Source organism: Oncorhynchus keta, chromosome 3, assembly GCF_023373465.1.
Source record: "Oncorhynchus keta strain PuntledgeMale-10-30-2019 chromosome 3, Oket_V2, whole genome shotgun sequence".
Taxonomy (NCBI): domain Eukaryota; kingdom Metazoa; phylum Chordata; class Actinopteri; order Salmoniformes; family Salmonidae; genus Oncorhynchus; species Oncorhynchus keta.
Genome location: NC_068423.1, coordinates 33714598 through 33730756, shown reverse-complemented (window position 1 = coordinate 33730756; position 16159 = coordinate 33714598). Strand labels below are relative to the sequence as shown.

The window sequence follows — 16159 nt, the reverse complement described above, 5'->3', positions numbered from 1 at the left end:
CACACACACACACACACACACACACACACACACACACACACCATAACACACACACACACACACACACACACCATATCACACACACACACACACACACACACACACACACACACACACACACACATATCACACACACACACACACACACACCATATCACACACACACACACACACCATATCACACACACACACACACACCATATCACACACACACACACACATCACACACACACACACACACACACACACACACACACCATATCACACACACCATATCACACACACACACCATATCACACACACACACACACACACCATAACACACACACCATATCACACACCATATCACACACACACACACTATATCACACACCATATCACACACACACACACACACACACACACACACACACACACACACGCACACACACACACTATATCACACACCATATCACACACCATATCACGCACACACACAATATCACACACACACACAATATCACACACTATATCACACACCATATCACACACCATATCACGCACACACACAATATCACACACTATATCACACACACACACACACACAATATCACACACACACACACACCATATCACACACCATATCACACACACACCATATCACACACCATATCACACACCATATCACACACTATATCACACACCATATCACACAATATCACACACCATATCACACAATATCACACACCATATCACACAATATCACACACCATATCACACACCATATCACACACACAATATCACACACTATATCACACACACACACACACACACACACACACACACATATCACACACCATATCACACACACACCATATCACACACCATATCACACACACACAATATCACACACTATATCACACACCATATCACGCACCATATCACGCACACACCATATCACACACACACCATATCACACACACACACACACACACACCATATCACACACACACACACACCATATCACACACACACCATATCACACACACACACACACACACACACCATATCATACACCTATATCTCACACCTACACACACCATATCACACACCATATCACACACCATATCACACACCATATCACACACCATATCACACACTATATCACACACCATATCACACACTATATCACACACTATATCACACACCATATCACACACCATATCACACACCATATCACACACTATATCACACACCATATCACACACTATATCACACACTATATCACACACCATATCACACACCATATCACACACCATATCACACACCATATCACACACCATATCACACACCATATCACACACTATATCACACACCATATCACACACCATATCACACACTATATCACACACCATATCACACACTATATCACACACCATATCACACACCATATCACACACCATATCACACACCATATCACACACCATATCACACACCATATCACACACCATATCACGCACACACCATATCACGCACACACCATATCACGCACACACCATATCACGCACACACCATATCACGCACACACACACACGCACACGCACACACCATATCACACACACACACACACACGCACACGCACGCACACACCATATCACGCACACACACACACACACACACACACACACACACACACACACACACACCATATCTCACACCTACACACACCATATCACACACACATACACCATATCTCACACCTATATCTCACACCTACACACACACCATATCTCACACACACACCATATCACACACACACACCATATCACACACACATACACCATATCTCACACCTACACACACACCATATCATACACCTATATCTCACACCTACACACACCATATCACTCACACACGCACACCATATCTCACACACACACACACACACCATATCACTCACACACACCATATCTCACACCTACACACACCATATCACTCACACACACACACCATATCACACACACCATATCACACACATCGAAGTGTATTGGTGGCATACACAGTTTATCAGATAACTGTGACCCTACGAGGTCGCCAGCCTGCTGTTTTTCTGTTGTACCTCAGGGGTATTCAACTCAGACAAGAAAATTGCAATCATTTGTGTGTTATTAGTTGAAGCAGACTGTGTTTGTCAGTCGTTGTGGCTTAGATGAAGATCAGATCACATTTGATGACCAATTGGTGCAGAAATCCAGGTCATTCCATGGGGTTCACAGTGTGTTGTCACTGGATGTAAATGTGATACTGCAGTTTTTGATTTATTATCAATTATCAAACATTTAAAAAAATAAACTGTTTTTGCTTTGTCATTATGATGTGTAGATTGATTTATATATGTGTATATATATATTTAATCTATTTTAGAATAAGGCTGTAACTTAACAAAATGTGGAAAAGGTCAAGGGGTCTGAATACTTTCCTAAGGCTCTGTAAATGCATATGCAGTGTATATAAACAGTGTAGCTAATGACGTTCTGTGTCCAGGGGATTGACTGTGTTTTGGTGGAACAGATATTCATTATTCAACTTAGAGAAACTGTGGGAGGGAAATGGGATGATGAAAGGAGAGCGAGAGGGCGGATCTCCGGATCTTCCAGAAGGTTGTGTGATAGTGAGAGCCTTTTGAGCTGGTCTGCTGTAAATCACTAGGGGACTCCCTCCCTGCCTGCAGTGAGCCCAACAGCTCTGTGACTAACTCAGTTTTATGAGCTCTGCTTCTGAGGCAGGGGACTGAGGGCTGGAGGTAAGGGGAGGAGGCAGGGGACTGAGGGCTGGAGGTAAGGGGAGGAGGCAGGGGGCTGAGAGCTGGAGGTATGGGAATGAGGCAGGGGACTGAGGGCTGGAGGTAAGGGGAGGAGTCGGGGGACTGAGGGCTGGAAGTAAGGGGAGGAGGCAGGGGGCTGAGGGATGGAGGTAAGGGGAGGAGGCAGGGGACTGAGGGCTGGAGGTAAGGGGAGGAGTCAGGGGACTGAGAGCTGGAAGTAAGGGGAGGAGTCAGGGGACTGAGGGCTGGAGGTAAGGGGAGGAGTCAGGGGACTGAGAGCTGGAAGTAAGGGGAGGAGGCAGGGGACTGAGGGCTGGAGGTAAGGGGGGGAGTCAGGGGACTGAGAGCTGGAGGTAAGGGGAGGAGGCAGGGGACTGAGAGCTGGAAGTAAGGGGAGGAGTCAGGGGACTGAGAGCTGGAAGTAAGGGGAGGAGGCAGGGGACTGAGAGCTGGAAGTAAGGGGAGGAGTCAGGGGACTGAGCTGGAAGTAAGGGGAGGAGTCGGGGGACTGAGGGCAGGAGGCAGGAGACTGAGGGCTGGAGGTAAGGGGAGGAGGCAGGGGGCTGGAGGTAAGGGGGCAGGCAGGGGGCTGGAGGTAAGGGGAGGAGGCAGGGGGCTGGAGGTAAGGGGAGGAGGCAGGGGGCTGGAGGTAAGGGGGGCAGGCAGGGGGCTGGAGGTAAGGGGCTGATGTAAAAGTTTACAGTATGAAGGGGTTTTAGGTAGTCTGTCTGTTAGTTTATACAGTAGGGACATGAAGGGGTTTTAGGTAGTCTGTTAGTTTATACAGTAGGGACATGAAGGGGTTTTAGGTAGTCTGTTAGTTTATACAGTAGGGACATGAAGGGGTTTTAGGTAGTCTGTTAGTTTATACAGTAGGGACATGAAGGGGTTTTAGGTAGTCTGTTAGTTTATACAGTAGGGACATGAAGGGGTTTTAGGTAGTCTGTTAGTTTATACAGTAGGGACATGAAGGGTGGGTGTGTACAGTCTTCTGTGGATACCTTGTAACGGTTTTGACTTGAGGTTATTATTTATAGGGGTGCCAGGTAGGTTGTGCCTACCAGAGAAAACATTAGTTTCTCCTTTTAGTTTGGGTGGGAATGAGTCCCATCTGGTCCGTCAAGTCTACACCAATACAAAGGACGTATGTAAAAGTCAGGATGGAAATAAACTTTTCATAAACCCTTAAAACATTGAAAAGAACTTCAAAAACAATTATATTCTGTTGCGTGGGTTGTATTAGCAACAACAATGATTACACACATATATAATAATATCACAATGAGTTCTGGTTCCTCCAGAAATGTCCTGTACCTCGGGCCTAAAAAGAGTCCTGCCCGGTAAAGGAGTTCAGTGAACTCAAGTGACTTTTGTCACGCGATGTTTGTCCGTTCGTTCCGTGTAGCGTAAACCCAGTATTAAACATACAATCAATATAACAATTACTTTACCACAGAACCTTAAAGCGGATCAACTCTTAATTAAGTCCTCAACTACCACTAACTACACAAATCACAGTATACATCACATCCAAACAAATGAAATACCGTATACAAAAAGGTGGTAGTCAGTCGGTCAGTCAGACAATCCAATCCGCCAATAGATCTCCCGCGGAGAAAGGCCACGAAGAACGGAGAGGTGTAGTCCAGGGACGCAAAGAGTGGATCCGATCCTGGGTAAACTCTCTTAGGCTACAAAACACACGTTTAACGGCAACAAAACAAACGGAATAGAGAAGCTTCGGAACTGAGGGTTGAACACATCCTCATGCACGTCTCCATCACAACCCCACTTTCGTGCAGCTGATGCTGGCTATTTAATTGGGAATTAAAGGGAAAGCGCCCTATCGGAAGGAGCTGCACTGAGACGGTTCAGAAAAATTCAGGGCCGTCACACACCCCTCCCTGGAAAAAGCCGACCATTGCCCTGGAAGGCACATCTTGGTCGGGGAAACCGAGAAAGGTCTCCTCATCACTTTCCTCTACAAAAATATTCATTACTTTTTGGAGCTCACGCTCCTCAGCTGAGGAGTCACAGGCCTTAAGGTGCGAGACTTCTGGGTCTGGGAATCCGAGAAAAGTATCCTCACTATCCTCTTCAAAGATATCCAGGACCTTGCGGCGCTCAATCGCCTCCAATTCCTCAGCCGAGGGGTAACAGGCCTTAAGGCGTGAGACATGGACGATGCGCATATCTTCACCTGTGTCCTCTTTCACCACTCGGTAGTTCAAAGGGCCCATCTGCTCCACAATCCTATATGGTCCTTGCCATTTAGGAGCGAGCTTGGCCGAGAAGAATTGTTCAGCTTTCGAGTAAGGGTGAGAGCGAAGCCCCACCCGATCACGAAGCTGGAACTGCATGTCTCGTCTGTTCTTATCATAATTTCTCTTCTGCTTGAGTCGAGCCTGGATCATGTTCTTTGAGACAAGAGCTCTCAAGTCATGGAGATGGCCTACCTGGTCATAGCAAGCAGCGTCTGGAGTAAGCTGCTGGGGCTGTAGCACCATATCCAAGGGTCCTCGGAGAGGACGACTTAGGTTCAGCTCTGCAGGTGTGACTCCAGTGGACTCTTGCACAGCAGAATTCAGGGCAAATCGAAACTCGTGAAGGTGCTTGTCCCAGTGTTTGTGCTGGGTCCCTACATAGGAAGCAATCATTGTCTTCAAGGTTCGATTTACTCTCTCAGTGAGATTGGTCTGTGGGTGATAGGCCGTGGTCAACTTCTGCCTCAGGTTCCATCTTTGGCAGGTCTCCTCAAAGAGATCAGAGACAAATTGGGAACCTCGATCAGACAGGATGTAATCAGGCACTCCCCAGCGAGTCAGGATCTCTTTCGTAAGGATGTTAGAGACGGTCCTTGCTGTGGCCTGACGCAGGGAAAAGAGTTCCACCCACTTTGAATAGTAATCAACAAAAACAAGTATGTACACATTCTGATTGGAGCTTCTAGGAAATGGACCCATCAAATCCACTCCTAACATTTCCCAAGGTCGGGTAACCACCGTTTGCTGCAACTTGCCAGCAGGCTTTCTACCTTCTGGTTTGTACATTTGACAAACCTGACAATTTCGGATGTGTGACTTCACATCCATGCTCAGATGTGGCCAGTAGAGTAACGCTTGCAACCGCTTGTAGGTTTTGAACCTGCCCAAATGACCAGCTAAGGGGTCTTCATGGAAATGTTGAAGCAGTTGTAGGCGTAGAGTGTCCGGTATGTACATTTGGTAGAGTGTTCTGTGAGGTAGTTGTACGACTCGGTAGACTTTATCTTCAATGATGGTCAGCTTTGTGGTAGGATTGACCATCTTTTCTCCATCTTCCAGGATAGTCTGGTACAAAGCCTGTATTTCTGGATCATCCTGTTGAGCTTTCCATATGGCCTCATCAGAGATGGGAAAGTCCGTTTGGGCGAGTCTCGACTGCTTGACAGGACAGTAGCACATGTAAGATCAGGGCCACCGTTATCACAAGTAGGAGCTCTGGACAAGGCATCTGGAACAGTGTTGTATTTTCCTTTCCTGTATTCCACTGCAAATGTGAACTCTTGCAACCGTAGAGCCCATCTTATGAGTCTGGTGCTTGGTTTGTTGGTCTTGAACACCCACACAAGGGAGGAATGGTCAGTGACCACAGTGAAGTGTCTTCCCTCCAAGTAGTACCTCCACTTTTCCAAAGCCCAGACCACTGCAAGGCACTCTTGCTCTGTTGTGGAGTAGTTCCGTTCTGCTCCATTCAATGTCCGACTGGCGAACGCTAGCACTTCTTCAGTGCCAAGTCCAGTCTGTTGGACTAGGACAGCACCAAGTCCAACATCACTTGCATCAGTGTAAACAACAAAAGGGCAATCAAAGTTGGGATGACCTAAAATGGGAGGTGTGACGAGATGTCGTTTCAGGGTTTCAAAGGAAGTCTGGCACTCTGCCGTCCATTGGAATTTCGCTCCTTTTCGCTTCATCGCGTTGAGGGGTTCTGCCACCTGGGAGAAGTTCGACACAAACCGATGGTACCATCCAGCCATACCAAGGAACCGTTGAAGGGCCTTGAGTGTGGTTGGCACAGGGAAGTCTTGTACAGCCTTTGTCTTTTCAGGATCCACATGAATGCCGTCGAAAGACACAATATGGCCAAGGAACTTCAGGGAGGTTTGGCAGAAGTTGCTCTTCTTCATATTTAAGGTCAGACCAGCTTCTCTTAGCTTGTCCAACACTGCTTGAAGATCTTGAAAGTGTCTTTCTCTGTTCTGAGAGTAGATAATTATATCGTCCAGGTAGACGAAACAGATCTTCCCTTTGAGCTCACCTAACGCAATCTCCATGAGTCTTTGGAAAGTGGCAGGGGCATTCTTTAATCCAAAGGGCATCACCTTAAAGGAAAACAAGCCCTCGGCACAGACAAACGCAGTCTTGTCCTTGCTTTCCTGGTCCATCTCAACCTGCCAATAACCACTATTGAGATCAAGGGTAGTGAACACAACAGCGCCAGACAATGACTCCAGGATCTCATGGATGGTGGGAAGAGGATAGGCATCAGTCTGGGAAACATTGTTGGTCTTCCTATAGTCCACACAAAATCTAAGACCACCAGTCTTTTTTGGGATGAGGACAACAGGAGCAGCCCAGGGAGAGGAGGAACGTTCTATTATATCTTGGGTTAACATATCATTTATGAGTCCCTTTTGGATGATTAGCTTCGCTGGGGACAAACGATATGGCTTTTGCTTGATCGGCATTTCCTGTGTAAGGAATATTTTGTGCTTCAGGAGCCCGGTGCGTCCTAGCTTTGAAGTACATACATCAGCATTATTCTGCAGCTGCTCCAACAGCCTTAACTCCTCTGGCTGTTCCAGCTGAGCTCTTCTCACAGCCTGTAAAAGGAGATCATCAGAAGGATTATCAAGGGTTAGTGGTACCGGAGCAATGGCAGAGAAGACTGCCACATTTGAACCCCAATCATGTAACTTGTTAGCTTCTGATTGGTGCGGTATTAACTGAAAGGAAGGGGATGTCGATGGGGGGGGCGTAGGCAGTGACTCTTGGGGTTTCAGCTCTGGTTAAAGCACCCAGAGAAGGATGGTCATTCCTGCGAAGAGAGTTAGGTGTGTTGGCCTGTTGTGATTTGTGGTTTCTGGAAGGGTTTACTTGATACGGTCTTGGACATTCAGAGGTGCCAGCTTGGCCCTCAGTGGTCTGAACTGAAGTGGACACCAGGGAAACTCTGTGTAAGGAGTTGTGCCTAATGGAGGCCATGTCCACAGACACGTCATCCAACATTTTAACACAATTAGAGAGTTCTGTCTGCAAGTGGTCTACAGTATTAACCATGGGAGAAAAAACAGAATTAACATCCTTGAGGACCTCAGTGTGGTGATGTTGCAGGCGCCATTGGAGAGTGGCAGTGAGTTGGTTTCGTTGGTAGTCAAACTGCCTGTCCATGGCACCAGTCATTTCCCGTCTTCCACTCTCACTGAGCTCTTTCAGCGTGTGGGTTAGAGTGCTCAGTGAGTTTCTGAATTCCATGGCACTCTGTTGTTGCTCTTCCCTCAGACATTTGAATTTATGGTGGATAAGAGTTTGGAGATGTTGTTGAGTCCGACGAATATCAAGGATGTCACCTTGAAGTTGTAAGACTACAACCTCTGGAGATAAACCAGACAATGGAGGAAGGTTGGGTGTCAGAGGGAGGACTAGCTCAGTACTTCCACACAGATCCATGTCAATAAGTGAGTAACTGGTTAGACCTCCTGTGGCCTGTGGCTCAGGCCGAGCATTCAGATTCCCAGGGCTCTGGCCCAAATCAACTCCATTATCTCCATTCACATTATGATTTGTATTGTCAGCTTGATGGTCAGAATGGCCCTGTGTATTCCCATTGACAGGTATGACATGGATGAGCACATTATCTTGGGGTGAAGCCATTGTTTTAATTCCACACAAAATATTTGCTTTGGTTAGTTCTCAATGTTGAGCGGTCCCATCTGGGGTGCCATTTTTTATGTAACGGTTTTGACTTGAGGTTATTATTTATAGGGGTGCCAGGTAGGTTGTGCCTACCAGAGAAAACATTAGTTTCTCCTTTTAGTTTGGGTGGGAATGAGTCCCATCTGGTCCGTCAAGTCTACACCAATACAAAGGACGTATGTAAAAGTCAGGATGGAAATAAACTTTTCATAAACCCTTAAAACATTGAAAAGAACTTCAAAAACAATTATATTCTGTTGCGTGGGTTGTATTAGCAACAACAATGATTACACACATATATAATAATATCACAATGAGTTCTGGTTCCTCCAGAAATGTCCTGTACCTCGGGCCTAAAAAGAGTCCTGCCCGGTAAAGGAGTTCAGTGAACTCAAGTGACTTTTGTCACGCGATGTTTGTCCGTTCGTTCCGTGTAGCGTAAACCCAGTATTAAACATACAATCAATATAACAATTACTTTACCACAGAACCTTAAAGCGGATCAACTCTTAATTAAGTCCTCAACTACCACTAACTACACAAATCACAGTATACATCACATCCAAACAAATGAAATACCGTATACAAAAAGGTGGTAGTCAGTCGGTCAGTCAGACAATCCAATCCGCCAATAGATCTCCCGCGGAGAAAGGCCACGAAGAACGGAGAGGTGTAGTCCAGGGACGCAAAGAGTGGATCCGATCCTGGGTAAACTCTCTTAGGCTACAAAACACACGTTTAACGGCAACAAAACAAACGGAATAGAGAAGCTTCGAACTGAGGGTTGAACACATCCTCATGCACGTCTCCATCACAACCCCACTTTCGTGCAGCTGATGCTGGCTATTTAATTGGGAATTAAAGGGAAAGCGCCCTATCGGAAGGAGCTGCACTGAGACGGTTCAGAAAAATTCAGGGCCGTCACAACCTAAGGTATCATTCTGTGACACGTAAAGCGTTATGTGTTGATAGTGTGTGTGTCATGTCTGTCTGTCTCTGCTCTTCCTCTGACAGGTGTGAAGGTAGATTCAGCAGGCGGAGCGGGGGCCGGGCTGGGTGGAACGGTTTCGTTCGGCGCAAAGTCCCCTGGCAGAGGGAGCCGTGGCGTTCTTCTCTTCCCAGAGATCTGCCTGATGGAGCTCCAGCTGCTGGCGTCAGGGTCACCTGATCTGGAGGTGTTGGGGCACGTGTTTCACAGCCTCTCGGGGGCCGTGAGGGCCAACCCCCGCAACGCTGCGCTGCTGTACCATCAGGTTATTATGCTGACTACCTCTCATCCCCTATACCACTACCTGCACTTGGCCTGGATAAAGATGATTGAACCCTTGTAACAACAAAACAGAACCTGGGATGTTGTTGTTTGTTGCAAGTGATCAGTTGTCCAGGAACCAGGAGAGACTGGGCCATCTATATCTGGTGTCTTCCTCCCTAAATACTATGGTTAAACCCTCCTCTTCTACTGCTCACAGGGAGCGGTGAAGACCATTCTGACTGCTTTCCAGAGCATTCTGTCACAATCGGATTCCAGCTATGAAGACTGCCAGACGGTACTGGTGGAACTGCTGGTTGCCATGATGAGCCAACGAATCACAGCCGAGGAACTGGCCCTGTTGATCCGCCTCTTCCAGGAGAAGAATCCGCCCACTGTGAGTAACAACCAATTATCACTATTGTATCGTATATCAATTAAAATAACGTATTTGTCACCTTCACCGAATACAACAGGTGAAAACCTTACAACCTTACAGTCCTTAACCAACAATGCTTTGTGAAGTTAAGAAAAAAATACAAATAAGTGTAAAGTAAAAAAAGAGAAAATAAAAGTAACAAGTAATTAAGCAGCAGCAGTAAATAACAATAGCGAGGCTACATACAGTGGGGCAAAAAAAGTATTTAGTCAGCCACCAATTGTGCAAGTTCTCCCACTTAAAAAGATGAGAGGCCTGTAATTTTCATCATAGGTACACTTCAACTTTGACAAACAAAATGAGAGAGAGAAAAAATCCTGAAAATCACATTGTAGGATTTTTAATTTATTTATTTGAGCTGTTCAGGAGTCTTACGGCTTGGGGGTAGAAGCTGTTTAGAAGTCTCTTGGTTTTAGGTAGTCTGTTAAAAAACAAATGGACTTGAAGGGTGTTTTAGGTAGTCTGTCTGTTTATACAGTATGGACATGATAATATACATTATTGTACTGATGTTGAGGGAGCTAGCATGCCAGATACGAAATATATAGATTATTGTACTGCTGTTGAGGGAGCTAGTATGCTAGTTACTATGGATTATTGTACTGCTGTTGAGGGAGCTAGCATGCTAGTTACTATGGATTATTGTACTGCTGTTGAGGGAGCTAGCATGCTAGTTACTATATATTATTGTACTGCTGTTGAGGGAGCTAGCATGCTAGTTACTATGGATTATTGTACTGCTGTTGAGGGAGCTAGCATGCTAGTTACTATATATTATTGTACTGCTGTTGAGGGAGCTAGCATGCTAGTTACTATGGATTATTGTACTGCTGTTGAGGGAGCTAGCATGCTAGTTACTATATATTATTGTACTGCTGTGGAGGGAGCTAGCATCCTAGTTACTATAGATTATTGTACTGCTGTTGAGGGAGCTAGGATGCTTGCTATTATAGATTAATGTACGGCTGTTGAGGGAGCTAGCATGCTAGTTACTATAGATTATTGTACTGCTGTTGAGGGAGCTAGCATGCTAGTTACTATAGATTATTGTACTGCTGTTGAGGGAGCTAGCATGCTAGTTACTATATATTATTGTACTGCTGTTGAGGGAGCTAGCATGCTAGTTACTATAGATTATTGTACTGCTGTTGAGGGAGCTAGCATGCTAGTTACTATAGATTATTGTACTGCTGTTGAGGGAGCTAGCATGCTAGTTACTATAGATTATTGTACTGCTGTTGAGGGAGCTAGCATGCTAGTTACTATAGATTATTGTACTGCTGTGAGGGAGCTACTGCTGTTACTATAGATTATTGGCTGTTGAGCTAGCATGCTAGTTACTATAGATTATTGTACTGCTGTTGAGGGAGCTAGCATGCTAGTTACTATAGATTGTTGTACTGCTGTTGAGGGAGCTAGCATGCTGATTACTATAGATTATTGTACTGCTGTTGAGGGAGCTAGCATGCTAGTTACTATAGATTGTTGTACTGCTGTTGAGGGAGCTAGCATGCTAGTTACTATAGATTATTGTACTGCTGTTGAGGGAGCTAGCATGCTAGTTACTATAGATTGTTGTACTGCTGTTGAGGGAGCTAGCTTTTCACTGCAGCTCTTATACATGGGGAAACTGTGGTTGTGTTAATTTATCTGGCTGCTGGCTCAGTTCAAACAGCTCCTCAGGTCTTCCTGGACTGTTGTCATGTAAACCCTGTTTTCCTTTGGGTTCGACATGCACACAGTTATCTTTAACCTTAGTTGTCAGTGTGTCGACATGCACACAGTTATCTTTAACCTTAGTTGTCAGTGTGTCGACATGCACACAGTTATCTTTAACCTTAGTTGTCAGTGTGTCGACATGCACACAGTTATCTTTAACCTTAGTTGTCAGTGTGTCGACATGCACACAGTTATCTTTAACCTTAGTTGTCAGTGTGTCGACATGCACACAGTTATCTTTAACCTTAGTTGTCAGTGTGTGCACACAGTTATCTTTAACCTGCAGTGTGTCGACATGCAGTTATCTTTAACCTTGGTTGTCAGTGTGTCGACATGCACACAGTTATCTTTAACCTTGGTTGTCATGCACATGCAGTTATCTTTAACCTTAGTTGTCAGTGTGTCGACATGCACGTTATCTTTAGTTATCTTTAACCTTAGTTGTCAGTGTGTCGACATGCAGTGTGTCGACATGCACACAGTTATCTTTAACCTTGGTTGTCAGTGTGTCGACATGCACACAGTTATCTTTAACCTTAGTTGTCAGTGTGTCGACATGCACACAGTTATCTTTAACCTTGGTTGTCAGTGTGTCGACATGCACACAGTTATCTTTAACCTTGGTTGTCAGTGTGTCGACATGCACACAGTTATCTTTAACCTTGGTTGTCAGTGTGTCGACATGCACACAGTTATCTTTAACCTTAGTTGTCAGTGTGTCGACATGCACACAGTTATCTTTAACCTTAGTTGTCAGTGTGTCGACATGCACACAGTTATCTTTAACCTTAGGTGTCAGTGTGTCGACATGCACACAGTTATCTTTAACCTTAGTTGTCAGTGTGTCGACATGCACACAGTTATCTTTAACCTTAGTTGTCAGTGTGTCGACATGCACACAGTTATCTTTAACCTTAGTTGTCAGTGTGTCGACATGCACACAGTTATCTTTAACCTTGGTTGTCAGTGTGTCGACATGCACACAGTTATCTTTAACCTTAGTTGTCAGTGTGTCGACATGCACACAGTTATCTTTAACCTTAGTTGTCAGTGTGTCGACATGCACACAGTTATCTTTAACCTTAGTTGTCAGTGTGACATGCACACAGTTATCTTTAACCTTAGTTGTCAGTATGTCACTTATCTTTAACCTTACACAGTTATCCCTGTTTCAATATCCTCCGCCTTTTGTTTGATCACACAGTTATCTTTAACCTTAGTTGTCATATGAATCACCCAGCTCGTGTGTGTGTGTGTGTGTGTGTGTGTCAGTATGACACATGTCCCCTGTGCCTTTTGTTTGATGTGTGTGGTGTGTGTGGTGTGTGTGTGTGTGTGTGTGTGGGGTGTGTGTGTGGGGTGTGTGTGTGTGTGGTTGTGTGTGTAGTGTGGCAGTGGAGGCTCCTCAGACGAGGAAGAAGATGTCTATCTTCCTCAGTGAATTTCATAAAAATACAAATAGTGAAACTTTTTTAAAATAAGTTTGACATTTTAAATACACCTATACTAAATATATTCACATCACCAAATAACAATTAAAATAGCGTGTTTTGTAATGGTCTACAGTAGCCTCAACAGCACTCTGTAGGGTAGCACCATGGTGAAGCTGGATTTAAATGATTTTCCATCCTCCTCTGGGTACATTGACTTCAGTGCTACCTAAAGCTATCCAACACAGCTAGCTGCAGGCAAGACTATGCAAGCTGGTATTGAATGTGTTGCTGTCTGTCACCTTGATTACTCAAATTTCTCTCACCCTGTGTGCACCTACATTATTAATGTTAATTTGTAGGCTATGTTGTAGCAACCTCATGATGGGTGTAGGTGAAATTACAGTATCATGTAGTAGCCCAAACCTGTCACTGTTATATTGACCTGGGTGAATGAATGACAGTCATCCAATACACTGTAATAGAAGTAAGGCCATGCTCTGAAACACATCTTAAACAGCACCGACCACAGTGTGTGTGAGCCTTTCCACTCCATTTCTCTGTTGTCTGTATGTTTTCCCCTGTAGGGTTAGGTCTGTGGGTGGGCCGTCTGTGGGTGGGCCGTCTGTGGGTGGGCCGTCTGTGGGTGGGTAATAGCAGGTGGTTTAGGTGTATGGGTAGGTTATAGCAGGTGGTTTAGGTGTATGGGTAGGTTATAGCAGGTGGTTTAGGTGTATGGGTAGGTTATAGCAGGTGGTTTAGGTGTATGGATAGATTACAGCAGGTGGTTTAGATTATAGCAGGTGGTTTAGGTGTATGGGTAGGTTATAGCAGGGGTTTAGGTTATGGGTAGGTTATAGCAGGTGGTTTAGGTGTATGGGTAGGTTATAGCAGGTGGTTTAGGTGGTTTAGGTGTATGGGTAGGTTATAGCAGGTGGTTTAGGTTATGGGTAGGTTATAGCAGGTGGTTTAGGTGTATGGGTAGGTTATAGCAGGTGGTTTAGGTGTATGGGTAGATTATAGCAGGTGGTTTAGGTGTATGGGTAGGTTATAGCAGGTGGTTTAGGTGTATGGGTAGGTTATAGCAGGTGGTTTAGGTGTATGGGTAGATTATAGCAGGTGGTTTAGGTGTATGGGTAGGTTATAGCAGGTGGTTTAGGTGTATGGGTAGGTTATAGCAGGTGGTTTAGGTGTATGGGTAGGTTATAGCAGGTGGTTTAGGTGTATGGGTAGGTTATAGCAGGTGGTTTAGGTGTATGGGTAGATTATAGCAGGTGGTTTAGGTGTATGGGTAGGTTATAGCAGGTGGTTTAGGTGTATGGGTAGGTTATAGCAGGTGGTTTAGGTGTATTATAGGGTGGTTTAGGTTAGGTTATAGCAGGTGGTTTAGGAGTATGGATAGATTATAGCAGGTGGTTTAGGTGTATGGGTAGATTATAGCAGGTGGTTTAGGTGTATGGGTAGGTTATAGCAGGTGGTTTAGGTGTATGGGTAGGTTATAGCAGGTGGTTTAGGTGTATGGGTAGGTTATAGCAGGTGGTTTAGGTGTATGGGTAGGTTATAGCAGGTGGTTTAGGTGTATGGGTAGATTATAGCAGGTGGTTTAGGTGTATGGGTAGGTTATAGCAGGTGGTTTAGGAGTATGGGTAGATTATAGCAGGTGGTTTAGGTGTATGGGTAGATTATAGCAGGTGGTTTAGGTGTATGGGTAGGTTATAGCAGGTGGTTTAGGTGTATGGGTAGGTTATAGCAGGTGGTTTAGGAGTATGGGTAGATTATAGCAGGTAGTTTTCACACACACTATTGTAACGTCCCCTCTGCCCCAGGACATCCTACTGAAAGGCGTCCTCCAGATCGTCCAGGCCAACGTCGACATGGAACCTCTCTACTTCCTCTCCTATCCTATGATCCTCGGCGGCGCATCTTTCCCTGGCGGTACCTCCCCTGGCTCCCGACAAAATGGGGGGGCGGGGGGGAAGGGGGTCGGGATGCTGTGGAAGGGGGGGAAGCTGTCCCCGGGACGCAGGGAGGGGGATGGAAGAGAGGAACCAGGACATCTCAGGACCTCTCCGTGGCACGTTGCCCCGTTACACCTCCCTCTGGTGGGGCAGAACTGCTGGCCACACATGGCCTCTGGGTTCTCTGCCTCTGTCTGGATAAAGGTGGCTGAGAATGAAGAGGGAGAGGGACATACAGAGAAGGGTAAGAGCACCCAATGAAATACGATGAAGGTTTATGACATCACAGGCCACATGGAGTTATATCTCTATAGGTAAAATACATGATTACAGAGGCACAAAGATCATACCCACAAGACATGCTAACCTCTCACCATTACAATAACAGGGGAGGTTAGCATTTTATATCATACCCCCCAAGACATGCTAACCTCTCACCATTACAATAACAGGGGAGGTTAGCATTTTATATCATACCCCCAAGACATGCTAACCTCTCACCATTACAATAACAGGGGAGGTTAGCATTTTTGAGTGGTATGCTATTCATGAAAAAGGGGTACAACTCAACATTAGGAAGGTGTTCCTGATGCTGTGGACACTG

At 45.4% G+C, this 16159-nt stretch overlaps 1 protein-coding gene and 2 long non-coding RNA genes across 7 annotated transcripts in view; 2 read left to right on the top strand and 1 right to left on the bottom strand.

The window, feature by feature from the left end:
• lyst (lysosomal trafficking regulator) overlaps positions 1 to 16159 on the top strand; it is a 282509-nt gene that overhangs the window by 119911 nt on the left and 146439 nt on the right. The window contains 3 exon segments of the mRNA XM_052497067.1: positions 9775 to 10013; positions 10230 to 10406; positions 15424 to 15799. Of these exon segments, the coding sequence (XP_052353027.1) occupies positions 9775 to 10013; positions 10230 to 10406; positions 15424 to 15799 (792 nt within the window).
• LOC127915935 (uncharacterized) lies at positions 12183 to 13262 on the bottom strand. Its single transcript, XR_008093003.1, has 3 exons — positions 13165 to 13262; positions 12997 to 13122; positions 12183 to 12411 (listed from the first exon to the last, which is right to left on the bottom strand). It is a non-coding gene; the product is annotated as an uncharacterized LOC127915935 (long non-coding RNA).
• Positions 14279 to 15330, top strand: LOC127915934 (uncharacterized). 5 transcript variants are annotated; one of them, XR_008093001.1, is made up of 5 exons: positions 14279 to 14359; positions 14571 to 14675; positions 14707 to 14942; positions 15019 to 15123; positions 15186 to 15330. It is a non-coding gene; the product is annotated as an uncharacterized LOC127915934 (long non-coding RNA). The 5 variants fall into 5 exon arrangements; XR_008093000.1 differs by having other exon boundaries at positions 14571 to 14942; positions 15019 to 15092; XR_008092997.1 differs by having other exon boundaries at positions 14571 to 14942.